The 27,884-nt window shown below is 42.0% G+C and overlaps 3 protein-coding genes across 5 annotated transcripts in view; all 3 read right to left on the bottom strand.

Annotated features, from left to right (window-relative positions):
• Positions 1-2,906: 2,906 nt before the first annotated feature.
• Positions 2,907-27,884, bottom strand: part of LOC130611113 (amphiphysin) — a 107,781-nt gene continuing 82,803 nt past the window's right edge. Inside the window, exons 13-22 of one of the 3 annotated variants that reach the window (XM_057431530.1) lie at positions 27,300-27,323; positions 25,650-25,673; positions 23,019-23,051; positions 21,579-21,629; positions 19,427-19,549; positions 14,180-14,236; positions 10,096-10,245; positions 8,611-8,877; positions 6,746-6,847; positions 2,907-4,079 (exon numbers count right to left, since the gene is read on the bottom strand). In XM_057431530.1, coding sequence (XP_057287513.1) covers positions 3,972-4,079; positions 6,746-6,847; positions 8,611-8,877; positions 10,096-10,245; positions 14,180-14,236; positions 19,427-19,549; positions 21,579-21,629; positions 23,019-23,051; positions 25,650-25,673; positions 27,300-27,323 — 939 coding nt within the window. In that variant the 3' untranslated portion in view covers positions 2,907-3,971. The remainder of the gene's footprint in view (positions 4,080-6,745; positions 6,848-8,610; positions 8,878-10,095; positions 10,246-14,179; positions 14,237-19,426; positions 19,550-21,578; positions 21,630-23,018; positions 23,052-25,649; positions 25,674-27,299; positions 27,324-27,884) is intronic. The other 2 variants (XM_057431531.1, XM_057431532.1) reach the window with 2 other exon arrangements.
• Positions 4,171-27,884, bottom strand: part of VPS41 (VPS41 subunit of HOPS complex) — a 222,817-nt gene continuing 199,103 nt past the window's right edge. Inside the window, exon 31 of the mRNA XM_057431521.1 lies at positions 4,171-4,182. The gene's annotated coding sequence lies outside the window, so the exon portion shown is untranslated. The remainder of the gene's footprint in view (positions 4,183-27,884) is intronic.
• On the bottom strand, positions 23,060-25,640 carry LOC130611114 (uncharacterized). Its single transcript, XM_057431533.1, has one exon. It carries the CDS (start codon positions 25,438-25,440, stop codon positions 23,575-23,577), a length of 1,866 nt encoding a protein of 621 aa, XP_057287516.1. The 5' UTR covers positions 25,441-25,640; the 3' UTR covers positions 23,060-23,574.

Raw genomic sequence — 27,884 nt, 5'->3', positions numbered from 1 at the left:
AAGCAGCAACAGGAAGAGAGGCCAAGCTGTCCGTGTCTCCTGAAGAGGGGGAATGTGAGGGATCAGACTCTGAGCTTGCATTGGGTAATGAAGCCAGGGAGAGCCAGGGCATGAATGGTACCTTGGAGGTGCAGTGAGCAAGAGACTAGCCCAAAGGGCCCTGAGGAGCCCTAAACAAGGGGTTACAGAGGACAAGTAGCAACCCCTGTGGTCTGCTGTTGGGAGTCTAGAAAACTTCCTCCCCCTTGCCCTGTCATGCTGCTCAGTGGAAAAAAGCCTTCCTCCTGCCAGGCCTCTATTGGAGGAAGGACTTTCAGGACTTTTGCATTTGTTGACCCTCTTCACCAGATGCAGGTCTCACTGGCTCCTGAAGAGTGTATCTATCTGGTGGTTTACATGCTACTTTGTTCTCAGCACTGCATTTACAGTGCCTGTGGTGGGACAGAAGGCTTGCATACTCAGAGTGGGACTTTTACTACTGGCTGGGCATTTTCTTTTCACTCAGATTTTCCTTAACTACTATTAAGCACCTGCATATGCAACACAATTCTCTTTGGAATGATTTCAGCTTTGCCAAATCAATCTTAGTTATAAGGTCCTGTCTGTTACAGGAGACACCATTTGGAAAGCACTACAGTTTTCCCTATGTGAAGCTTCTGTGGTGATTAAACAGGTCAGAGTGAAGACACCCACGCAAGAGAAACACAGATGCTGCCAGAGATATGCTACACACAAGGGGAGCATCAGAGCTGAAATCACATGGATGAAGACTAAGAGAGGAGTCTTCAGAAGGTAATTAAATTATACATAATATTATGCATTTAGCAAGGTGTATGAATGTATGCATCCATGTAGTCCACTTCATATTCTCACCTGATTGCTTGCATCACATCCACTGCAGTCCCCTTGTCTGCAGTGAACATCTCACCACCAGAGAGCACATCAGAGCTGACAGTGGCACTGATAATTACAGCACTTCACACTCTGCTGTGCTGATTTCAGAGATATGGCTTCATTAGCTGAACTAACTTCTTTCTGTAGCTGGGAACTGGCTTATCAGGTGGTGCTTCATCAACTGTCACCTTAGTGCTTTAAACACAAAAAGAGATCTTTTAAATTACATCTGTTTTAAAAGTCCCAGTAAAATCTGATTTCATCCTTCAAGCAGCATGGTTCTTCCATCTTCTACTGCTCTAATACTCACTCATGCTCTGCTTGCACATGGGTATGCAAGAGGGGACAGTCTTGTAAACTGTTTCCCACCCTATCCACCTAACCTACCCATCATGGTGACTTTCTTTTGATGCCTTTTCCCCTGTGTCAGAAAGACACTAAGGAATTTTCATTAAGCATGAGCTTAAAGAGACTTTGATTTATTTCATGTCTAGGGCACCAGTAATCAGAGCATCCTGGAAGCAAATGCTACACAATCTGAGCAGGACCATACCCAGCCAGCCTTGCCTCCCTCTTCTTGCAGCAGGGGCAGATACACCCAGCTGTGAGGTCTGGAAAAGGTAGAGCAAGGTGTGGAGAGGAGCAGGAAGAGGAGAAAAGGGACAGAAATGTCATTCAGCTTATACATTTCTCATTATTCATACCACCACCAGATAGATGAGCTGCAAAGACACAGTATATTCACTCACTCACATGAGATGTTCATCCATCTTCAGTTATTTTGCTGTACTTCCAAGGCCAGACTGTGCATGATCAGGAGACTGGGTCGCTAAATCTTTCAAGGTTAGTGGTGTCTTAGGCATAAGTAAGTCTTTACAGCCACCAAGATACAGTGTGTTATTGTTTCACAAGCACTCTGAAAACATTAAATTCAATAATTTGCCAAATCCATTACGTGTGTTAATGAGAAGAATCCAAGAAAAGGGCGAAATGATTCTGAGCTAATGGAACTTGATGGGTGAGGGTCCCACCAGTAGGTAACAGCAGTACGTATTGGAAAGGATTTTCTTTTCTTGCCCTAGAATAGGCGTTATAGATCACAGAGAAATACAATTATTTTATACTATTAATCTCAGGAGCTGCAGGTGGTAAAAGTGGCTGAGAGACAGGTCTGATTGTCTAACAAACAAAACTAGCATTAAACCAAAGACGAGATACAGTTGTTAACCCAAAATGAGAAATACATTTCTATTCATGAACTCCTTCTGTTAGAAGGGAAAACTGAACAGCAAATCAAAGTGCTTTCCTGCAACCTCTTTGGACTCTGATTGCTCACTGTGACGTCTCAGAGCCAAAACCCCAGCTATCACAGTTTCATCATTCAGCTTCTCCACAAAACACAGCTATTATCAGACTTGCTTTTTAAAGCTACTGTATTCCGAAAAAACAGAGAAACCAACTTGCCTCCTCTTCCACGGCAACAAAAAAATCTGTTTCTTCAACTGAAATCTGAAAAATTAATTAGAAATAGAGCAGAAACAGATACCATTTGCACCGAAACACGCTCCCAACCGAAAATATCATGAAAAATAACTGAATTGCTAGTAAAATACAGATGTTCCTAAAGCTTTGCTTCTTCCATGCATCAGCAAGCACAACAGAGCAGATTCCTAGAGAACCGTCTTTCCACACAAAATCAATGGATTAAAAAGAAATTACTAAGAGGTAGCAATCTGTGGTCAAGCACAGAGACGATCCCTTGGTGCTTGTGGACGGATATTAGCTGGTGGTCAGAGTCTGGAACAGGAGGAGCAGCTATGAGATGTGCTGAGCTGGGGTTCAGACCTTTTGGATCTCTGGCCCATGACTAGGGTTGAGAGCAAGAGTTTAAATGATGCATCTGTTATGCCATGCTTCTTTGGAAAAAGAGGTATTAAATTCAGATTAGGCTCTCTAATACAACATATAGACTATAGAACTTCCGTGTTACAAAACTTCAAAAGCACGACAGATGAAACAGCTTCTTTGGATCAAAGGTTTATTTTTAATGACACAGCACTGGAAAACATAAGTTACAGATGACTTTTTGATACAGGATACATTATATATATTAAAAGGATCTGTGAAGGTATGCTGCATAAATACATATAGTGAAAATATATTGTGTTTATTTCTTCTTAGAGATTAGATCTGTTTCTTTGTTTTCAATCGATTCAGCCAATTAAATAAAAAAGTATAGATTAGCGTCATAACAGCTCCCCTCCACGTTATCTCCTTGTAGCTACTGCAGCTGGAGGAGGAGACCGAGCCATGCCTTCTCAAAGGTTTAGCAGCTTTGAACATGATGTTATTCATCATCTCAGAATGAAAATTTCACATTACAAACACAGATACTGTATCATGTTTTGGCAATGGAGCAGCTAGTTTTGCTCTGGAACAAAACCATTTCCTGTAATGCCAGACAGTGAAAGAGCAATGCATGTACTGGTGATACTACACAGCCAAAGAACTACGATGAAGTTGTGAAAATGCATATATATCTATATGCACTTATATATACACATATAAGTTCTTGTGTGTATATATATTATGCATGTCCAAAAATAACATTGAAAAACGTTGCAGCGGTTGATTATTCTTCTCAACACATGAAACTTATAATAGTTTGACCTCATTACTACAGGATAACTAATTAAATCTTCTGCAGTGCAACTCAATACAATACACTTAGTGCAGAGAAGTTAAGGTTTTGGTATTGAGGAAGCTAATTCCAGATTTCATGGGAAAGGACCAAATACAGGATCACCATAGCTCTGACAACGCACAAACAAACCTGTTGCCACGTACGTGTGAACAAACGACATCGGTTTTTTTATTTGAGTTTTCTGGTTTTCAGGTACTGCTTCACTGAACTGTTTGCATTCATGCTCATTTCGATATGTTTCAACAAGCTTTGTCTGGCACCAGTCTGTAAACCGTTCACAGCTCAAACTACAAAAGGTGGGCTCCTGTGTTTCAAAGAGGTTAAAAACCTACTGACTGAGCTTCATACCACGTTCGGCTGCTGGCACGGAGAACTATTCCAGATGGCGTGTGAAGTTCTCTGGGAAAAGTCCTTTATAGCTATTTGCATCCCTGTACTGAAGCCACTCAGATTCCTTAATGCCTGTCAACCAGCCAGCCTCCTGCAAGGAAAAAGACAGTCTCTTAAACTTCATATCTCCCTGATTCCCTGCTATGAGCTTCAGACCTGAGGATGCTTCAGTCACATGGCTAAAAGATTTGGTACTCTGGTTAAAAAGCAGCCTCTGATGTTTCACAGCCTGTTTTCTCTGTTCTGCCAGACCACAGTTCCATGAGACCGAGTGACTGCAAGTATATTGTATGGCCTTTACCCCATGTAACTGAACTCAAAATTGGATAATCAGACTTCCAGGCCATCCAATATTACACAAGATCTGCATCTGTGCCAATCTGTTTCAAAGTTGCCACAATAATATTGGCACAGTTGCGCAGTAAGAGCACAGCAGCAGGCCAGAGACATTGCACAATACCATAGATGGGGAAAAAGGTAGTTTTCAACTGGTTTCTTTTTTCCCCTGAGAGTTATTTTCTCTTGTTCATGTATTGGCAGTCAGAAGAAATAACAGTTCTTGCAATCGCCAGAATTACTCTCTCTAGAAACTCAAACTTAGTTAATATGCAGTTACTTTTCCTGTAATTCCTGGAAACTTAAACCAGAACTTGACATGTAAAATTGCAAACAAATCATCAGCAGTGCAAGCAATCGAAAGGGAGATTTCTTATTGGAAAGGGTTGTGATCAATTCTACCTGGAATTACCTTCAGTAGTTTTAACAATGCTCGACCTATCCTCATCTCACTAACTCAGTCACTCCATGCCTTGTCCCTTTTAAGAACAGGAGCCAGAGCAAAGCCGTGACAAGCAGGATTTCTAATACTGCCGTATGTATTATTGCAGAAAGAGGAGACAAGGAGATAGCGTAGCTTGGACACATCTTCACATACACCATCGAGTCACGATTGCTCAGCAGCTGCATGGGGGGGTGTAGTGGCTCTCTGCCCGAAAATAAGCACCATTAGAGCAGATACAGTACGGCACTGGCTGGGTACATGCAACCAGGGACATGTTTTTGAAGCATGTGGAATAGCTGAGAGAAAAGACAGAGGAACTGCAGCTTTCTGCCACAGGCAGCCTGGGTTGTATGGGGGAATAGTTTTACTGGATAAAATCTTCAACTCAGGGCTAATGGAAAAGCCACTGGGTGGGACTGGTTTGCTTTGAATAGAGGACACAAGCTGTTGTTACCAGCTATATTAAAAATATGGCTTTAGACAGGTCAGTTTTGAAGGAGAAGAATAACAAAGATAAGAAGACTCTATAAATCAGCAAGGTACCTAGGAAAAGACAAAAAGATTAAGCTATATAGCGATGTTAAACATGAAGGGCAAATAAGTACTGAGTAATAAAGATATGACCAGAATAGTTTCAGAAACGTGAATACATAAAGGTTTATTTTCTCCATCACTGCACACAATTTACTCCAATTAATGCTAATGGCATTTTGATGCACACAAGAATGTACCTCATGGATTCACCAAGTGAAGATTAAGCATATTTAATACATAACATCCTAAGTAAAACAGACTGAAAACAGAGAGCACATTTTGCTATCCTTACAGCAGTCTTCTATTCTGCAAATATTGCTATTGAAATCACTTGACCTGCCCATGAGGTAAGATGCAGCATAATTGGAGTAAGGATAAAAGAATCTATTCCTATAAAAAGAGCAAAGTGCCCTGCTGAAAGAAACATCTTTTGTTCTGAAATAGAAAAAAACAACAAACACAAAACCTCATTACTTGTCTCTTGTATTCAAAGAGAGCTCAGCTGAGATGATGAACACTGGTTATTACCTCCCTTTAGGCAGCATCCACCACTAAAACAATTTCAAGCACAGCCCCCAGCACTCATATGTGCTTAGGGCATTAATATTTAGACCTATTTTAAGAAGTATTCTTCACTGAGATCAGTGCTCTTAGGCTACCTGAATAGGCAGGATCCAGATCCCCACTTCTCAACCCCCAAATAAATGGGACACTTTCACCAATGCTGCTGGCACTAATAGATGCCCATGTAAGTGGCAGGTACTAACTGTGCAGCACAGTCTTCTCTTTTAAAGCAGTGGCCAAAAATCAATTCACTTCAGTGCAATTCAATTTCACATATGGAATAAAACTGTTTAAAACTCAAATGAAACATACTGTTAAAACAAAATTAGATCTCTTAAATGAAATTAAACTGTAGTTGAATTCAGGTTCCAGCTTCCAGAGGGCAGAGTTAGCTTTAGACTCATGCAGCTCTGTCCGCTTTGGCTGTAGGACAACACAATTTGTGTGCAGTCTCAGTGTTCTCTGTGGGAGAATTTGTATCATTTCTCCAAATCTATACATAAAAGCTCTGAACATCTAGGGACCATAGAATCGATTTTACTGCAGCGATAAGACAAGTTGATATATAGCAACATAATGCACAATTTGTAAGTCATTTTCTGTATTAAGTCTTTGTGTGCCTGTATTAAATCCACTACAAAGTAGCATAAAAAAGCCCTAATAAAAAAGCTGAGGTTGGAGCCTCCTAGTAGAGTTCATCTGGGACTTCAGTTGTAGCCAACTGTGCCATTTAGTCTCAAAACCCAGTCCAAAGACAAAAATCTTTGTGATTTCTGACAGTAGTGACATGTTGAATACACATTCCCATTAACTATACTCTGTAAGAAACCCAGTAAGACAAAGATAAATGTTAACAAAAGGAAGATACTTGTTTTTACCTGATCAGCTGTGGTCTCAGAAGGAATTACTAGTACAATATCTCCCCGTTTTAAATTAAGCTCATCACTGTTAGCTGCCTCAAAATCATGTAGGACTTCAACCTGAAGGAAATAACATCAAACATGTGCTGTGATCAAAATGGAGACATTTTCTTAACAAGATTATGTTAAATCTTTAAAAAAAACAAACAACCCCAACAGAATATCGTGCTGCCTTTGTGCAAGCATATGGGTATAGACAGGAACATTCGAATCAACAAGGTTGAGATTGATTTGTATCACAGTTTTCTATTCACTTCCTTGAAAGCAGGAACAGCTTAAGTAAGTCTTCTTGAGGCTACTTAAGGAAACCCAAGATCCCGCCCCAGTATCTCAAGGACAGATGATATTATAACACCCCACGAGTCCTGCCTCTTAGACAAGTTGTGCCACCCTTACTCCTGTGTGAGGAACTTGCTTTCATTCCCAATGAGAGAGGGGTAGCAGGATTTGCAAATGAATGTGGGAAAGACTTCCAGGAACTGCTATTTCAGATTCCCATTCTCTTGCTGTGGCCACTGGATGTTATTCTTGCTGCAAACGTCCATGGAAATTTATGTGGGATGTACAGCACCCATTTCAACATGTGATCAAAGAGGCGAGTAATGGGAATCCTATTTAATGCTTGCCCTGGAGAGAGCTCCCATTTACTGGCAGACAGGCTTGCCAAAAATACCTGTCTTTCAAAGGTGTGATTATTAAAATGCTGGCAGGATCAGCATGTCATTGTGAACAGACCATTTTAACTAAATGGCTCTACCTCCTTAAGAGATGTGCTATTCTAGTTTTCTCCAAAGCACAGCCAGTGCCATGGTAACTCTGAAATAATGAAAGAAAATGGCATCAAGAGCCAGATGGTTGGCATCCATTCTGCTTCTCTTTACTTATGTCTGACCCAAGAGAGTGATGAAAAGCAAGAGATGAACTATGTCAGCATGTCCGAGTCAGAGCTGCACAATACTGCTCACCCTCACCTTAATGTTAATCTCTAAATTTGCTGAAAATACTGAGCAATGAGAATAGACCAAGAGGAATGAAATACTTACGGAGTGCTATGGGACTAATTAGTCTGAACTATGCAAATTAGAATAGGAAACATGTAAAGTTCATCCATCCTCAAGGAGCTGCTCAGTGATTCTGAAGTGAGAAGCATTATCAAAGAACCTTGTGAACCAGGAAACCCTAGGGATCTTGCCAGCCAAGGAGAGAACTTCCTATGCCTCATTAAACTTTACTGTTTGATTTCCCTAACAGTTATAACTATAATATTACTGAAGTCAGGGAATGACATTTTGGCTTTATAACCATCAACTGTAGAAGTCCCATGGGTTCCAACATAAAGAGAACTTCCACTATTGATTTTCAGGCCAGAAAAATGCCAATATTTAATATTCATAGAATCACAGGATGGTTTGGGTGGGAAGGGACCTTAAAGATCAAGTATATTGTTAGTATATTAGATATATCATTGGCATCTATCATAAAATATTGCTGACTAACTCTGGCAGTCTGCTTTTACTCAGTGTATGAATTTTCAGTAGCAATTTGGTGAGATAAAGGAGTTCTTGTACTTCAGTGAGTCTTACAGCTACGTAAGGATATGCACCACAACAACAGTGTGCAGAAAACGTGTCATCTCAGAATTCACATACAAAGCAACAATACACTATTAAAGTTGTGCCTGTGTGTATTTGTGTGTGCATGTGTCTGGCTGTTAAACTAAGCATCCTTCAGCCTCAAGAAGTCATCACACTACCTGCACAGACAGACACGTCCACAGAAGCTAGATCTGAGTGCATGTCTACAAGAAGAATGAAGAAGCAGACCTTAAAGAGAAAGCCGGGTGGCATTGCAGAAGCTGCATCTTCTGCTGGAACAGGCTGATCCTGAGAAGGTGCAGCCTGGATTTCTTCTGCAGGTTTCTCCTCAGTTCCAGCCTGGGAAGTTTCACTGGAAGAGACGTCAGTGCCCTGAGTGCCCATCTCCGCTGCAGCATCTTTGGAATCGTTCATGACGGCTTCGTGTTCTTCTCCCTCCCCCTCATTGTTTGATGCTGGCTCTATTACTACTGAAGGGATGCTGCTGACCTTTTCCTGGGAAAAACAAAACCAAACCGAGTGTATTCAGTACTTTATCTCAAACAGCAAACCACAATTGTTTGTCTACTGCAAAGGGCATATATGAGAATGGAGATTTCCTTCTCTTCCTTTTCTTTCTACATTAAGAAAACAACAGTACTTGTGCAAGAATATAAATGAGTAACCCCTTCCCTGTTTTTACTGTTCCATTTCATCCTCCTGGGTCTACTTTTTACGTTACCGCAAATCAATGCAGTAAATAATAAAAATGCTCTGCAGATAGTTTGGGATGTCATTTTCAATGTGCATTGAAATTAACAGACCTTTCTCCTCCAGTCTGCTCTTTCTTAACTGTGGGTGGATTTGGGTAAAGCCACGAGTTCCAAGAGTCACCATCCTATAGTTCTTTGGGAATTCAAGTCAGCAGGGTGATAGTGAGACAAAAGTGATGAAAGAAGGAAACATGACCTTTTTCTTTGGCTGAATGAGATTTATCCTGGTTTACAGCAATGTAACCGAGAGCAGAGAAAGCAAAAAAGGCTAAGTAGGTAGCATCTGGCCAATAATGAAGTTTGGGGCAAAAAGCAGTTAATGAAACTTGCTGGAGCATCCAACCTGAAAAGAATGTGTTCACCAATCCTCTGCCAGACCATCCTACTACGAGCAGAAATACAACATGCAGTAACAGAGGTGGCAACTGGCTGCCCAGCTGCAGAGTTTGCTCTAGGAGCTGCTCCCCAGCTCCTCAGAGATTGCAGAAGAAAAGGCAGCAGGCCAGATGCAGATACATGGCTTGACCACCACAATTTACGTAAAACAAAGTAATGCTATTGATAGCACATGGTGCCAGGAGGCAGGAAAAAAATCATTACTTTCTCTGCCTATTTCACCAGACAGCCCTGTTCGGTTATGTGGTAAAGCTTGCCTCCACAGAGGAGCACAGAGAGACTACAGCAGGAACAATATCCTGCCCATGCTGCTTCTAGGCCCCTCACAGGAGCCATCAAGCCCCATTTCCATAAGCCCAGGGGAGCATAGGGGCAGAAAGGTGGGCACAACCCTCACAAGAAGGGGTACACTGTGTGGGCCTCTCCCAAGGCTAACCCAGTAGAACCTCAGCCTTGCCACTTTTTGGACTTGGGGGCTCAGAGCTCCAACAGCCTCAGCTCCTTTGGGCAGCTGAATCTGTCCTGATCCCCGTAACAAACTTCCCCATGCGCTGACACGAGTTACCTGAGACACATCAGCCTCCCTTTCCTCTCCCTGAGGTCTGTCACCTTCAGCAACACCCTCCTGCTCAGTGGTAGCAACACCATCACCAGCTCCTGCTGCCACAGCCGCACCGCCTTCTGCTTCCACAGCCCCCTCGGCAGCAGGTACCACCTACAACCAACAGAAGAGAGGGACCCTTCAGGGTGTGAGTTCTGGATATCTGCTGGAGACACCATGGACCAGCCTCCGCTCTGTGACTTCCCGGGGTGATGCCAACCCATGGCCTTGGTTTCACTGGGGTTCCTCCCAGGCTGTGGGAGAGAGCAAGCGCCAGGGTCAAGCTTGTGCGAGGAAGCCGATAACAGCTGGGGAAGGCACATCTATGAAACCCCACTAGAAAGCTCTTGGCACAGTCCTGCGGTGTTACTGCAGTAACAGTTTGCCAAGGTTCTAATGTTCTTTCCTTCTCTTGCCTTCAAGCTGTATGGTAGAAGAAATTCACCACAGGCTTCTGCTGAGAAGGAGGAGCTTGCAAGCAGCCCAGGGGTCCACAAGACCCTGATAGTGGAGTCTGTTCTCAGGAAGAGGCTCCAAGTGTTCTCCAGCTACTGCCACCTACCTCTAAACCTGGGATGGCTTCAAAAATACTGCCTTACTTCTTTTCTAATAGAAAGAGTGGCAAACTGGGCTATAGCAGCAGAAGCAAATATATTCTACAGCTGGATAAAGGTCAGAAATCTTCAGATTCCATCAGATATTAGAAAAAAAATGCAACTGTAAAGATCCATAGCTAGGTCAGGATAAACAACAGAAACATACATAAAAGCCCATTCAGTCTGGATGAGACTGAACTGTTTGTGATTGGTCTCTATTGAAAAGTAAATGCAGTTAGTTGTTCCAGTTCTTGAAATGTGGATAGAAATGTACCTGCCTATAGACCAATGTTGAATCCTTCATCCAGCAGAGACTACTGGTGTAATTTAGGTATCACGCTAACACTGATCTTGGTACATACCCGTATATTCTTGCAGTAGTGTATTGGATATACAGAGTGGGTTAACCTTAAGGGATGGAAGGTGGAAGGTAAATGATAAAACTCATTCTGTTAATCCAACTAATTTCAACAGGGTATCTTTAATGTATGACAGCATCAGGATAAAGTAAAAACACTAAAGTAAAACAGTTTGCTAGGTACCCATGTGAAGCTACAGTTAGCAGAAATAGTTTTGATCTCCAGTTAACAGCCTCATACTCTTTGTTTCCTCAGTTTGATCTTTCTTCCACAGATGAGGCTAATTCAGCTACCTGAACTCAACTTGATGTACTTGTAATTAACTGTCCACAGGCACTCTTCAGGCATTGTTTTTCAGCAGTATCTAACATTCTGCACTATTCCTATTCATTACTATTAATTGACACGATAAAGAAATTCTTCTGGGGTCCTGGAGGCAGAAAATACTGAAGGGCTTTGTAGAAATCACTGGAGAAGCTTTAGCTTAAATTGAAAATGCTGCTGACAAAGAATGCCCTATTATAAAAAGAAGTAAGATCAAAACGACATAGGCAGACGTTGAAATCCTCACTGATGACTTGCAAGGTGAGCAAGCTTGCCACTGCTAGTATTGCCAATTCTAGCAGCCTTGACCAAGAAGATATCCAAATAAAAGATGAGTGCAAAAGCCCTGGAAGCAGCTAGTAGGAAAGAGGGGAAACAGTGTGCGTATCGTATCAGATTGATTTTATACCGTGCACTTCTAATAGCATCCTGCAGAAATTGATCTCACTGTCTGTTGTGATTAGGATCAGCACTACTTTTCTATTTATTGGACTTGTACAGCCCATTTTATTTCACTGAGGAGGAGAATACTAATTTACATGAAGCAGCTCTCAAATGCCCTGCAGCGAAAGGGTGATGCTGTCACAGCCTGTAGCCATGAGCCGCTGAATGTATACCCCAGCTCACAACTGCCTAATCATTTGTTCTTGTGGCTTAGAGTACAAACTCAATGCAAGCTAGATGATTAAAAAAAGCTTTCACAAGAACACATGTGGGGTAACACAGAATGAACCTCACTACCAGCCTCAAACATATTTGAATAGTAGGGAAAAGAAAGAGGGAGGTTCATGCCACTGAATTCACGCCTTGCCATGGCAAACCACATACTCGCAGATAGTTACCTGTATTACCTTACTTCATGTAAAGCCCATCCTACAAATCTCTTTTCCATAGGTCATCAATGATACCAGACAGTCTAATAGTGTTCCAAATTAACTATCTCTAGCAGCATTACTGACATTTGGACAGTTGTCCCATTATACCAACCACAAAGAAAGGGTCATCCAGTATAATGAGGGCTGTGAAAGAAGAGCCACTTGACTGCTTTAATTGCAGCAGAAGTGGATGTTGCTTTACCCAGGGTGCAGCCGATTCAGGTGGTTGCATTCTCCTCTCGTTAACAGTGCTGGCAGCTCAACATAATGCCATGGATCTGGAAGCAAGAATGAACCCAGGCAGAGAAGAAGGAAAGGTCTGCCAGAGGAGCTCCCTCGGCGATGCTGCTTTTCCAGAGCTGAGGATCTCACCCCAGAAAGAACCTGGGTAGTTTTTGTGGCAGCTGGTTACAATCAAAGCTAAGCTAGTTAATATAATATCAAGAGGAACTGATCATCATGCTTTAAGGAATACATCAATTGCTTGCAAAGTTTTGGAAGACTTTTGGGGGGCTACTTAAGAATTGATTGTGCAAGTTACAGTATCAAAGGGATCATTCTCCACTGGAGACCAGATATCAGCTTAGCAAATAGCCTAATCTCTTATGGCAGCTCTCCGGCATACAGTGATTTTGTGATTTTAAATTGAACACAGGGTCAAACTTACCAGGTAAGAGACCTTAGCTATATAAGGACAAGATATATTAGAAAAAAGAAGAAATATTTCAAAGACTTGGCCTTAGTGCTCACAAGAGCACAGATTTCTTGCATGTTGCTCTTGGACCAGACTATCTTGGGAGCGACAAGCTACACTGAGGAGCAACGTAACACACACTTGCACTGTGTTGAAACTGAGCTGGGCTTGATCTACCATTCCCATCCTGTACTTTCTTGCTATTCCACTGGTTTCTGTGCTGTGTGGCAGTACTGGTAAGGTGTAAGACACCAGTGAGTCCCAAACTCACTTCCCAGTGAGCCACAGACATATCCTCAACTCTGGCAGAGCTACTGCTGTTTTATAGCAGGGTAACAAACCTAAGCTTGGGCAGCTGGACTTAACTATGTTTTGAAGCTTAAGCAAATGGTGACCAGCACACAATCCTTTTCTATACACTGTGACACCAAAATGAGTGACAACAAAAAAAGGAGGTTGTCAGCACCTCCAGATAGGAATCCTAAGGGATTAAGGAGTAAGTAAGGATTGTAACTAGGAGTTCCAATGTTTCCCAGTCCCTGCTTCTATCCCTGCATTTAATATGAAGCCGTTCCTCTTGTGCTGTGCCCTCTGCATGTTTGAAAGCATTATTATTTCACTTTAGTATAGAAGGATTCACAGGAAGTAGTTTTATCACCTCTGGAAAATTATAAGCAAAATATAATCGATCAAGTCTACACATGCACAGCTTAATGTATGTCACTGAGCTTTTCAGTTGCTTTGTAATTTGATTTTAACTATATCTAATTCGATGCTGGCTTTGTGCTTTAGCAAACAAGCTTTTAACTTGATTATTTTCAAATATCTGTTTTAGTTTAGGGTACATTGTGCTAGTAAAAGCTACTGGGATTCTATGCAATATATTTCCAAATGTCAATGGAAACAGATTTATACCTCCTTCAACCATGAAGCTGCTTTGTTTGCTGCCCTGAATATACTTATCACTGTACTGCTACAACAGACAGTTTCTAAGGCAGGTGCTGCATTGAATGAGGGATGCTCTGGTGTTAGAATATATACCACAGATAAAGATATATCTGTGCAGTGTTACAACAGATACCACAGCTGCATCATGTTGGCCTGCATACTGATGATGTGCAAATGACAACTGTATTCTTCACCATGATTCTCTTGAAGATATTAAAGCACAACCACAGCCTCAAGGCTGTTCACATGTACCTCGCTTTCTTTCTCAGCAACTCCAGTTGTCTCCTTATCCCCTGCCTCGACACTGTCCTGTATAAAGAGGAAATATGGTCATCACCTTACTCATGCTGAGGCAATAGCTGCAGAGAAATTGGTTATTAAGCAAGCTTAATAGAAGCACAGCATGTATGGGATGCAATGAAATGAATGGCTGGAACTAAAAGGGATAGTATATGGCAAGCAGAAAGATTCTTGGTGCCACATATAAGCTGAAATAAAAGTACTTACAGGCTAAAAGCCAACAAATAAAACCTTTTACATACGTTATTAGCAGCGGCAGCATCAACTTCAAAGAGCTGTTTAGTAACACCCCACAACCCACTGCTGACCCTGTGGTTTCCAGCACCCTCAAACTTCTCCCACCCAAGACTCCAAATGTTCCCATTATAACCTGTTGCTGCCCCTGCAACTCATCAGAGCTTCAAGGTAAACTTTCTAAAGCACTTACTTCTTCCACTCATGTTGGACTGCAACTCATTTAAAGGGGCTGTTCAAAAGAGGTGGGTCACAAAATTCATCATTTTTTTGCAGAATCACCCTTCTCTAGGTCCATATGCAGTGGTACGTGCAGCAGGTGCCTGACATTTAAGGAATTAGACATGTGTCAGTGGTGTTCCAAATCTGACACCCACTGAGGTGTTCAAGGGATTAAGTACACTGAATAATAACAGGCGCTCCCCAAACAGTACTGTTTACAGCACAGATGCCATCTAACACTAGGTCCTTTTCTACAGTTCTGTAGTTGCTAAATTGCTAAATTTCTATGTGGGTGAATTCAGGCCTGGTTTGGAACAGTTGGAGATGCTTCTTTCTGTTCAGGTTGAACTGAGGACACAGGCTGTTTCTACAGACAGCCTGCTGAGGAAAAACAAATCCAAGCCCTGTGAAGGAAATCCACTTTGCCATTAAATTTTGAGGCTGTTTGCATACACAGCTAGATCAAACTTTCCCAAAGAGCTGTAAGGGTGAAGACAAATGATGCAAATGTATGTGAGGGCATGGTAGACTGGACCATCTGCTTTGGCAATCAGAAATTAGGAGACCTCAAGTACTAACGGCCTTCACACACCCAAACCTGTCACACCAAATTTTCTGTTGTAAGTTTTCAGTTTCAAGTGAAATGGCTGCCTGTTTCTTCTGTGCTGGAAGGATGCTGAGTTATATCCAAACTTCATGCCACTCATGTCTTTCCTAATCTAATCTTCTAGTATTGCCTGCGGTCACCTCATAAGCCCCTAACATGTCCAGATGCTGGGGCAAGGCAGACGCTGACAGCTGTGTTACCATAGAAACCTTTCACAGCCTTATCCCATTAAAATTACAGTGTTATATAACCTTCTCTTTTAATGACCAATTCTTCTTGACCCTGCCATGCCTCTGCCATGGAGTCTTCCATTTTATATTAAGTCTGAGGGGACTATAGAGAGTCTTAAATAGGAAAACCCCAAATATCAACAGCAAAATACACCTATTTCTGACCCTTGTGATGCACACAGCCACACACAGAAGTCTCACTGTTTTCCTTGTTTCTTCTACAGAAGAGGTATACACAAATGTTTCTATTGCCTGTAAAAGCTTTATGTCCAACTGCAAGTCAGTAGATAGATGCTTTCCCTACTTCTACTATTAAAAAGTGCTGAACTTCTGCTATCAGCTGCATTTACAAGTCAGTTTGCCTTCAGAAATGAGCATCATCCTGCACCTTATAGCCTGGAACATGACAGCCTCTGCCCTTCTCTTACTATTACCCTGGCAATATTCTGAATCCCAACAGCCCAACTTTGTAACTCTTTGCAGAAGAATCTAGTATATACATATACATATTTTTAAATGAGGCCTGTTTTCCTCACACTGGAAACACAGTTTTGGTGGGAAAGAGGAAAGTAACAAGAGCTATCCTTGCTTCCCAAAGCTCCGGACTTCCCAATTTGTCTAGTCAGATTAGTAGCATTTTGCTTTTGCATTTTTGGTTAGCTGGAAGTTGGGATTTTGTGAATGGTGGGGTGGAGAAGAGAGGCACGGAAGCACGAACTGTACCAATTTTAGGGCATGAAGGCCTAGTAAAAAGGATGGCTGCACTAACACCTCAGTAAAGTAACACCCTTGTTCCATCAAGTGAGAAAAATATGCTTCTGCAGACTTCAACAGAATGACACCATCCTACACCAGTTCCCTCCTGTTCACTAAAGCCATATATTTTTAATGGCCTCATCCTCCAACTTCACACCTGCACTTAGCTGCACACTCAGAATTAGGATGCAGTCGGTGGCTCCTCTGTATTTGACCACTGTATTGCTCTGCCAAACAATACATTCCACCATTTGGACATTCCACTATATGGACACCGCGATTTGCACATACAATGGGATTCAACCATAATTAGATAACCCCAAAAGTGCAGGGTGTTTCCTGGCTTCTGCTGTACTTGTTCAGTGTCTACAAAGAGTTTGTCAGGACGTAGTTTTGTATCTGCTTATACACAGCTTTGAAAACCACAATATTCAGCCGAGTGTCTGCTTTGATGGAAGAACATCAGAGTCCAGGCATGCATCAGATCCAAAGCACTGAAAGGCTCTTTCCAAACTAATGAGCATAATGGAAGCCAAAAAGCTGATCTCTGAGCAGTGCTCTCAACTCTCTCTGTCTTACATGTAGGAGAAGAAGAAAGGGAAATAACAAGATTTCATAAGCTTTCACTTCATTATAACATCCTCATGTTGCCTTTGTTTGAATGTGAGAAACTGATGTAGTGAGAGGTGTAGCATTATGTTGTGGTTTAAAACCAGTCAGGCAGCTCGTTCACTCACTCCCCGTCTTCTTGCCCTCCCCTTCTCCCGGAGGGACAGAGAGGAGAATCGAAAGAATGCAACTCCCCCAGGTTGAGATAACAACAGTTTAAGTAACTGAGGTTTAACACAAATCACTACTGCTACCACCAGTAATAATAACGATGATAGAGGAAATAACAAGGGAAGAGAACACAACACCTCACCACCAACTGACTGATAACTCGCCCCCCCCAGCCTGACCAAGCACCAGCCCATACCTCACCCAACCCCACAGTCCCCCAGCCCTTCCGGGTAACTCCCAGTTACCTCCCGGGCATGACGTGCTGTGGTATGGAATACCTCTTTGGTCAGTTTGGGTCAGGTGTCCTGTCTCTGCTTCCTCCCAGCTTCCCCTCCTCCCTGGCGGAGCATGAGCCTCACAAAGTCCTTGGTCAGGGTAAACATCACTTAACAACAACTGAAAACATTGGTATTATCAGCACTGTTCCCAGGCTGAAAGTCAAAACACAGCACTGCATCGGCTACCACGAAGGAGAAAAATTGACTGCTACTGCTAAACATAGGACACATTATTTGAAAAAGAATTAATGCATTTATAGAAATAAGTTAATGCATTATATCCTTCAGACTGTGCCCTTGGGGTTTTACAGCTGCTATGGAAATAGGGAAACGACTGTTTCAGTGTGCAGAAGTCCAGGCAAGGACTTTTTGCCATGGTTGACTTCTGTTGGTGCACATGGTCATTCTGTCCTAATTGCCAAACACTTTATCCCCTCCCCAGATAGGATCAGCTGTTGACAGCTATTAATAAAAACTTTGTTCATTCTATGGCATTTGAGACCTGAAGGATCAAGACAAAAATACGTAATGAGATCTCAGGCAGCAATTCTGATGAGCTCTCATAATGAAGTTGGCAATCTTGCTCAGGCAGAGTAGGAAACAGCAAGTAACTGAATACAGAACTCCCTGTCCTGCAAGTGGTACCCTACCCCCTGGACCATTCCCTCCCTAATTTAAATGAAAACCCTACCACAGTATTTACTGTGAAGCTCCCCCAGTGAAGACTGCATACCATAAACTTCCTGGATTAATGGGATGTGACAGGAAACCTACCACAGAAAAATTAAACTGCTTAGGGGCTGTCACTCCAATCTGGAAGTTACCAAACTTGCATAAAGATTCCCAGAAAGAAGCTATCAATATTTTACAAGTCCACTTTTAAAGTAAACTGCCACTTTTGAAGCAAACGAATGCAGAGCTGTCGAGAAATGACATGCTCTCATCCTTTGCAACTCTGTACTTTCCTTAGCTTTGATCTTACTTGTCATTAATCCTAATCTTCCAAAATTCTTCTCTGCAAGTCCTGGAAAGCTCTTCCTGAAATAACAGCCCCCCAGAGCCAAATGCAGAATGACTCCATTTCAGACAGTTTAAAATCAACACTTTTAGCTTATTTTCCCAAATTAGCAAGGACAACTTCTTATTTCAAAAGAAATTAAGAAAACCCCAGCAAAACTAGCAGACAAAAAAAACAAACCCCAACTTTTTTTCTTCCTTAAATCCTTACAGATGAGTAGAATAAAGCCATCTAGAAATAATCTTTTCAGCTTCATTAATATTTGTTGTTCCACATTATTCCCTGCCATTCACTCAGGGGAAGAGGAGAGCTCCAACCCAATGACTGATTTCCCCTCCCTTGTCTCTCCACCTTCCCTCCCTCCTCCTTTATTCCAAACTATCAGATTTACTCTGACTAGACACGAGGCATTCTGGACAAGAGTTTGACAAAACAATGTGCCTCAGACAGGCAGTTTCATTCTTTGCCTTACTATGGAGTTGACAAGTTATTGCTGTGATTTATATCAACTGAAAAGAAACCACACAGGAAAGGGGAGAGCCTGGTCTCCATAGGCCACAGGGCTTTCTCCTGAATGCTGACATGTAAAGATCTCCAAACTGATAATGGAGTTCCCTCTTCAGATCATGGCTGGCTTCTAAAACCATGAATCTTGTAGATAACTTACATTACAATTGCTTTTTTCTGGTATTTTCATGCTTTAGCAAGGACCACACAATATGTACACTGGCTTAGTGCTCAGCTTGAAATGAGAAAACTGCTAATAAAGTCATCTAAACATGGCATCAATTCTTTCTCCTTTTGAAGTTCATCTGGAATCAAACAATCTGTGAAACCACAACCACTCAGCCAAACTTCAGTCTAAAATGCCAAACACAAGAGGATTACACTTTAGGGTGGATAGGAAGATGCGTGCTGGAGAGGCATGCTGTGACACAGCCTGGTGCTGGGGAAACCAGCCATGGATGCATGGTGATGATGGAAAGGGTGGCTGAAATGCAGCAGACACATCCACCATGATGGAAGGTGGCTCGGATGAGGCTCAGGAGGTGGCATGGGGGACAGGTCACTCACCACAGCCTGCTCTGCTGGCTCGGCAGGCTCAGCAGGGACAGCCTCCTTCTCCACACCAGCAGCAGCAGCAGCAGGGGTTTCCTCAACCTTGGGTTCCCCAGGTGGAGCTTCTTCAGCCTCAGTCTTTTGTTTTATGGATTTTTAAGTAAACAGTGGAAAAATTGTTGAGAAGTACATTATAATGGAGAGGGAGGAGGGGAATGGGAACTGTGCCTGGCACAATGCTGCTTCAGGCTCAATCTCACTGGGCTTTGCCAGGGAGAAGACAACCATGTTTGGCCTGACAGCATCTAAAGGGCATTTTCATCCTCGGTGTTCGATATGTAAACTGAGCCAGTCCTACATGCCTCCCTCACACGGAAAGAACACAACAGCTTCCTGTGTTACAGAAAGGAGTGAGGGAACTGGGGAGAAGGCACTCAAATTCTCTAGAAACTGATGGTAAGGCCAGAAGCTGAAAATGGCACTCATGTGCACCAACTGTGGGCTTCAAATGTAAGTTCTTTACATTGCCCCCTATTCCCTAGGTCTGCCTGTTCTCAGACAATATAGCCCCTCCTCCAGTGAAGATAAGAAACAATTAACAGAGACTCAAACAGTTTTTATATGAACAAGGGCAACCACTGACTGCTGGAATTCTAGCAGTGAAAATCATCCCTGGTTTCTAATTAAAATGCATTCCCTCTTGAGCTCTCAATCAGCTACAATGCATCCATTTATCAACCCTGTATTGGGAATTCCACCCTTTTAAATTGTGGCCCAGGCTTGTTTTTAAAGCAAGAAGATCTAACAGATATCACCAGCCCTGCAACAGGTTCAGTCCTGTGGCAAAGTAGTTCACAGCAAAAGTGAGATCTCCAGTGGAGACATCACTTTGCAAATACACATGCATACAAGGGGAGAGCTGCAAGCTGTGCTCAGCATTTTCCATTTATAAAGATAGCTGACTCAAACAGATAAAATAACCCCAGTAGATTAATTTGCCATGAACAAATTGTTCAGCACAATATGAAGCTCAAAAGCTATTTAACTGCTTTGCAGCTGATAAACAGGCAGCTGGCTAGAAGGTCTCCTGTGATGAAGAGAGAGCTTCCGCAAAACTCTTAAAGACACTAAAATCTTCTCCACAATGGTATTTTTCAGGAAGAATCCCATAGCCTCTCACTTTTTTTCCTCACATATTCCTTAAGCAGCCTGAGTTTTAATGAGGTACAGGGAAGTCTGCCTAAGCAAGACCTTCAGGATTTGCCACAGCATAAAGAAACATTCATTATATTATACCATGCTGTGCAGAAATCAATCTGTGTAGTGTATTCATGCTAGCTCTAGGGAATTTCACAAAGAAGAAATAGGACTGAAATGAGAAACACAAAGTATATTTATCCCAGGTAAGATGATTAATGAGTTTCCTGAGGTTTAATGCTGGAAGAAACTTTTAGGCTCAAAATCACAGGTAACACTATAATGCAGATTGTACTGATGTTCTTAAAGTCACTTGTTGACAAGCAGTCTTCAGACTAGTTACCGCAATTCAGCTACCGGTAGTACCACCAGAGGCATTATACAAAAGCCACATTAAATAATATTGAGCATCACTCTGCTGCTATTAAGTAGCTATAGCACTCGCCCAGCAATGCTGCTATTCTACATCCTTACTCCAGGCTAACCAAAGACTGTAAGAGAAACTAAGAAACTGCCCAAGTATGATCACTTCCAGAAAGGTTCTCCACTCCTTAGAAGGGGACCATGCCTACTGTTCATATCTGGAGAATGGACAAAACTATAACAATACTGCAGACATTTAAACAGCCACCAGCTACTATCATCTGCTTGCTGTACACTGGACCATAGTACTCGTTCTTGTAATTTCTTACATGCAATAAATGAACAAACTGTTTGACTGCCCCTTTGAAAAGCTAATATAGCTTAGAATATCCTGGTTTTCTTTTCTTTTTCTCTGTGCTATCCTTGTGCAAGACTGTTTCAGTGAGTAATGATTTACAACAACAACATCACCCACCAACTCATCCAGCTTAAGGTTTTGTGACTTAGAGGATGGAAAACTCAAAAAGGAGAAAATACCTTTGCACAAAGGAGGAATGGTGCCAGTTTTTATAAGGTACTTAAAAAGGAAGCAAAAGCCACCACTTACCAAAGGCTCCGTCACATTCTCATTTGATTGCACTGTAAATGCAGAGGTATCCTAGATATAGAAATGAAAAACAGTGATGCAAAAATATTTGAGTCAGGATGTTTGCAGGTGTCTATCAATGATCTGATTTTTTAATGGTTCATTCAGGTAAACACATAAGTAAATTCACATAGAGTAAGATGACAGATAATCTAAATAGATATTAATACTTATTATTAGTTAAGCACTATTAATATTAAAGACATTCCTTTTTCAGTTATACATTGGATGTTTCTAAACCGTGCAATGTTATTAAAGGTAGTGAAACCCTCTTCAGTTAATATATGTGAATAGCAAGGGCTTTGCTTCAGACACAATGGACTTCTAAGCAGTAAAACTCTGAATCCTTTTTGCAGACTACATGTGCCCATGCCTGGGGAGTACACTAACTCTAAGATCTTTTCACATCCTCTTGATGCTGGGCTTTTATTTCTTCAGTTAGTAAAGTAATTATAGATGCAAAATTTTACCTGCATTCAGAAGATACAAGAATGGAGATGTTTTCCAACTTCTTACTCACTCAGAACCAGTTAATCTGCAAAATATCCCTGGCCAAATCCTTTTCCTACTGCAGTGGGGGCATCGGATTTTGATTCCCTCAGGGCAAACATTTTGCCTTGATTATTAGCAGTGGCTCTCTGCCTGGCTTTTTGCCCCTTTGATCCACTAATTTAAATGCTCTGGAGCAGAATGATTAAGCACTGGAAAACTCATTTCCATCCTTGTATAAGCTCAGCCTCTTTGGATGCTTTTAAAACTGGAGTACAGGATGTGCTGTGGATGAGCCAGTCTCTAAAAGGATGCTGGAAATTAATGAGGCCTCAGGTTATCCACCTGAAATTTGGGATCTTGGCACAGCCCTAGAATAAGGAATATGGAAGCATAAACATGGTATCTTCATGCACTGTATCTCTGTTATGTCTAACTGAGTCTTACCACCAGCATGGCAACAAACGAATAATTAAGGTTTAACTTTCAGATTCAAATATATCTTCAATGAAAATTAAGATGCAGAAACAAAACTCATATGTACACAGAGTTGCTGAAAGTACGTGAAACTGAGGAACCCACACTTTACAGGAGTTTGGAACTGTGAGACAAAGCCACAAAAGAGCACAATCAGGAAAAGCTAAAGCAGTCCTCTAGGGAGGTAAATAATCAGTTCCACTGAGGTAGTCAGATTTTTGCTACTAAATTCAGCCAGGCTCAGTGTATCAAGAGTATTAGCATCATTCCAGTAATATCTAGGAATAATTTCTGAGGACAGGGTTTGGACTGGCGTCAGTATGACCCTGTTGTACAGCTTGTCTGTAGAACACATTTCCTGAATAAGTACAGCCAGTGCTAATCCCTTCCTACCAGCACAGGAAAAATACATCTCAAAGCATGTTTATTTCTTACCTGTGCAAATCCATTAAACGCTGTGCTGGATGCCTATGTAGAAGTGAAGATCAGAACAAATTATCATGTGTTTACTGAAGCAGAACAGGAGTCAAAACATTTTTATCTGCACAATAAAAATGTAGGCCAGACATTAAAAAGAAAAAAGGGAAAAAAGAATAAAATGAGGGGTAAGGCAGCAAGAAACTTGATGACAGTGCTAGTTGATAAGAGGCGTCACAGGCTTAAAGAGAACAACGAAACCAAAAAGCAGAGTAACTTAAGCGACTCTACAAAACAAGAAAACAAAAAGGACTAGGTGCTTTTAAAGTTCTACAGGTAAGACACAAACCCTGCGAGACACGATGTGCCATCACAGCTCAAAGCTTCATTCCCCGTTTAGAAATGCAGTTTTGTCAGCCTGCTTCACTGCATGGCTGAAGGGCACCACAGGATGAACAGTTGCATGGCAGTTTCCAAAGAAAAGAATAGCACGGGCTTAGGAGGGGCAGTGGGAAAAACACACATGGATAGTTTTTATATGACAAGGTTATGCATGACCTAAGGAACTCTTTGTCTAGACTAGGCTACACACTGGGGTAGGTACCTCTTCTTTATCAGCCTCAATTTCCTGGTACAACAATCCATATCTCCGGTTAGCAATTTCATCTTCAGATAAATCTGAGTTGTTGGTCTCATTGTCTTTAGGACTAGTTGAACTCTCGGTGCTAGCATTTCTGGAATTTCCCATTTGAAACAGAGCCAAGGGTCTAGCTATATCCTTGCTTGGTCCAGGATGGCTAATGCCTGCCTGCTCTCCAGGCAAGCCTTGTTTTACTGGTGTCTCCTGAATTCTATTGGTTGTGCTTGCACCTACTTCTCCCCAGCTGGTACCAGTACCTCCTAGGTCTTGTGTAGACCATTTATCACTAATGCCTAACCAAACATTTTCCAAGTTACCTTCTTCTGAGTCTTGCTCCTTGGGGAAAAAGGGCCAATTATCCAGTCCATTGGCTTGGACATCTGACACATTAGAAAAACCCCAGGAATCATGAGTAACTGTTGGATCCCAGTTCGCCAGCCAGGGGTCCATTTCCAAGGCTTCAGGAACACCACTGCTACTAGGATGCTCTTCAGCTACTGCTGCTGCTGCCCTATCTGTCACTTGGTCTTCTGCATTACCTAGGCAAGGATTACCACAGCTTTTGCTAGCAGCATCAGCTGCCTCAGGCAGCAATGGCCACTCTTTTTCAGCAGCACCTTGACCTGCAGCAGCAGCACTACCATTTGTGAGGAGGCTGATGCTATTGTCTTCAGTTCCTTTACCAGATTCTTCTGCACTGAGGAATTCTGCATCACACAGAATGTTTCCAGTATCTGTAAGGTCCTTTTCTGTGTGGTCAGTTACCTCTAGGTCAACACGTACCCTCATTTTTATACACTCCATGGATGTACTCTCTCTAGTACCACTGTTAGTTTGGTCTAAACCATCTGCAAATGTCCTTTGGTGGTCCTGATCCCAGATACCAAAGACTCTCTCAGGTTCAGCACCAGTGCTTTCTATAGTTTTATAGTTATCCACTACTATTTTGTCCCCATCTTCCAGCCCTGTGCTTAACAATGGTATTTCTCCATCTTTCTCCTTAATGACATTGACCCATTTGAATTCTTCTTCCCTGGGGTTTTCTAGGTTAGCACCACCAGCTCTCTCAGCATCCCCATCGTTACCTTCTAACTCTAGATCTGATTTTGGTAAAACCTCATGAAGTTCTCCCTCATTTTTTCCCTTGGTTTTGCAACTTTGCTCTTCCAGTTCCTCTGTACCTTCTACCTCCTCGTAGTTAACAGCTCTGGTCTCTACCTTTTCACTTGGCTTGACACCTGCCCACTCGTCTTCCTCCCGCTCTTCCTCTGCCTTTTGCACATCACATGGGAGGGGTTCATCCAACAAGCTATCAGTTCCCAGGATGGGTGTCTCAAAACTGGTTATGTTCTCTAAAGGCTGATTGGTCACCACATCTTCCCATGGGACATTTCTGGCATCCAACTGGTCCTCCAGTGAAGTCCTCTGGTTTTCGTTTACAGACGCTGACCCTGGAGCAGCATCCTCCTGCTTCTCTACAGCAGGCCAAACACTAGCAGGCAGAGTACCCGTGGATTCGCTTGAGGTTTGCTCTGCCCCAGGGAAAAGCAAAGAACCGCCTGCAGTAATTTCCTGGCTGACAATGGGTGTGCTAACATCTAGGCCCCAGTTGAGTGAACCTAGATCAGTTTGAGTTCTGTTAATATCTTCTGATGACCCACTGTTTGGGGCTTCCTCCATGACCAGGTTACACAGGGAAAGACTTTTTGAAGAATCAGGCTTTAAGCAGACAGAAAAGCAAAGAAAAAACACAAGATGAAAAAGATAAAGGCAGACTTGATGAGAAAACACAAAATTCATATTTTACTAAAGCAATTTTAATTTAAAGAATGCAAGTGACTAAATTAAGCCATTTTAGGAAAAGCTATGTGGTTTGCAACATCTGGAGGCAATAGATTGCAATGTAAAAGAGCAGCACTGATAGACAAAACCAGAAAACTATGTATCACACCACACTGATTAAAGCATGTCTGTAGAGCGGTTGCAATTTTGAGGGGAGGTTTGCTTACCGGCTGCACCAATTCGCTGCTTGTCTGTAGAGAAGAAAATCACACGTATAAAACACAGAAAGAACAACTGATGTACTTTGTTACAGCAGCAGTTCATTAATTAGCACTTCTCTAACCAGCAGCAGGTCCCAAAGTGGTGTGGGGAAAGAGCGGCGGGTCCTTTCTTGCTGCTCCACAGGAGACTAATGCCAGGCCCCTGAATTTAAGCCATGCTTCCAGCTTCCATATCACATTATAAAAGATCTACATGCGTAATGAATATTTATCACTCCTTGCTTTCCCCTGTGAGCCACTGACATTTTGACCACAAAAACCCTATTATACCTCAAATGAAAAAAGGAGTTGCTCTGGGAGACAGTGATCAAGGAAGGAAACAAAAGTGGCAGTGGGGTTTACTTGTATTTACACCAAGGCATCGCTGCAAGCAGTGCAGAGGGCCCTGCACATGCAGCTCCTTCAATTGTCCATCACCCTGTGCCACACAGAGACATTTACAGTGCTGTGTACACTGCCACTTTGAGCAGATACAAATGCTGCAAGCAAGATCAACAACTGTTCTGTATTCAGCCTATTAAGAGAAACTCAGTAAATGGTTGACTATCCCTGATTTCAAACATTCAGCTGTGAAGCTCACTACGTACTGTTTTTAGACTAGAGCAAAGAGAAGAATAATTGCAATACAGAATACATACATAATATTAAATTAATATTTATTAATAAAACTGTGTGAAAGGAAGACACTGATAAAGCTATGTAACAAGTTTAGAGCAATATAGTTGAAACATTTATGGGTTATTTTAGCTGGTCTAGATATTGGCAGCCCTGAAACTTTGGCTAGCCTACAAGAGCGACTTGTTTTTCAGGCTCTATTTAACCTTTCCCAATAGAAAAAGATGAGCATTTAATAAACATCACACATGCTGTGTGCTCACAAACCAGTGCTACAAATGTGAATGCATGAGAAGCATCCATAGATTTCTGTGCTGGCTGAAGCTGCAAAAGGTCAAAAATGAATGTACCAGGTACATGTCAAGTCAACCCCGCTACCTCCATGACATAGTCATAAGAAAGCTCACAAAAATGAGTTGTTTTCTTCCTGCAGATGATTGCATCTGATTTGGCATCGAGAGAAAAAAGGAAGGATTCATGCAGTTTCCTAAAGTTGCAGCTTCATTTGTGAATAACACCAGTTCACTGCATGCCCAGAAAGACAAGTTAAATTCTCTTTTCATTCCTGAATCTTGAGCAAATGGTTGTCCACTGGGGTGAAGTCCTGAGGAACTACACCTTCAGACAACTGAACCAGGTGAGTCGCATACATTCCTACCCTGTAGTAGCTGTAATTTAAGCATGAAAATAAAAGCAGCACATACTTTGCTATATTGATTGTGAATCTTATTAGCCTAGATTTCTGACATCATTTAGGGGTTTTGTAGGCCAAGCAACAGAGATTATTTTTTAATGTTGTTGGTTTTAAAAGATCCCCTGTGGCTCCATAAACTTGAAAGTGTTTGTCACAGTCTATAAATTCTTTATCTTATATATATTCTTTATCTTTTCTGGTAAAAGCACTGCAAATCTGAGTTTAGGGGTTTACGGAATCAGAGGCACAGAAATATCCCAGTTCACAATGATGAAAGTCAGGCTTACCGTCCATAAATCCCATGGCAACGTCTGAAAAGAGGAGGGGAAAAAAAAAGTTTTGAGAAAAACACTTTTCATATACTGTATGTTCAACACGCTACATAACTGTGTGCATTAACTAACAAGAGAGAGTTTATTTATATCAGAGAAGCCCAGAATGGTTTCATCTGGATGGGACCTTAAAGCTCATCCAGTTCCAACCCCTTGCCACGGGCAGGGACACCTTCCACTAGAGCAGCTTGCTGCAAGCCCCATCCAACCTGGCCTTGAACACTGCCAGGGACAGCCACAACTTCTCTGGGCACCCTGTGTCAGCACCTCAGCACCCTCACAGGGAAGAGTTTCATCCTAATGTCTAATCTCAATCTCCACTCTTTCAGTTTAAAGCCATTACACCTTCTCCTATGTCTACATGCCCTTGTAAACTTATTTATATGCATATATACATACACATTTTATATATTACCGTGTGTGTGAGCACATAACTGCATAATACACTTCTTAGTTCAACAGGATGGTCAGTATGTGATGGATTGTGGTATTTCCCACTTCAAAACAGTTGCTGCTTTCCAGCAAACTCACATCATCAGG

Source organism: Pezoporus wallicus, unplaced genomic scaffold (genome assembly GCF_028554395.1).
Source record: "Pezoporus wallicus isolate ANWC-B61680 ecotype Strahan unplaced genomic scaffold, APGP_CSIRO_Pwel_v1 scaffold_11491, whole genome shotgun sequence".
Taxonomy (NCBI): Eukaryota; Metazoa; Chordata; class Aves; order Psittaciformes; family Psittacidae; genus Pezoporus; species Pezoporus wallicus.
The sequence above is the reverse complement of the archived record's forward strand: the minus strand, read 5'-3'. Positions and strand labels throughout refer to the sequence as shown.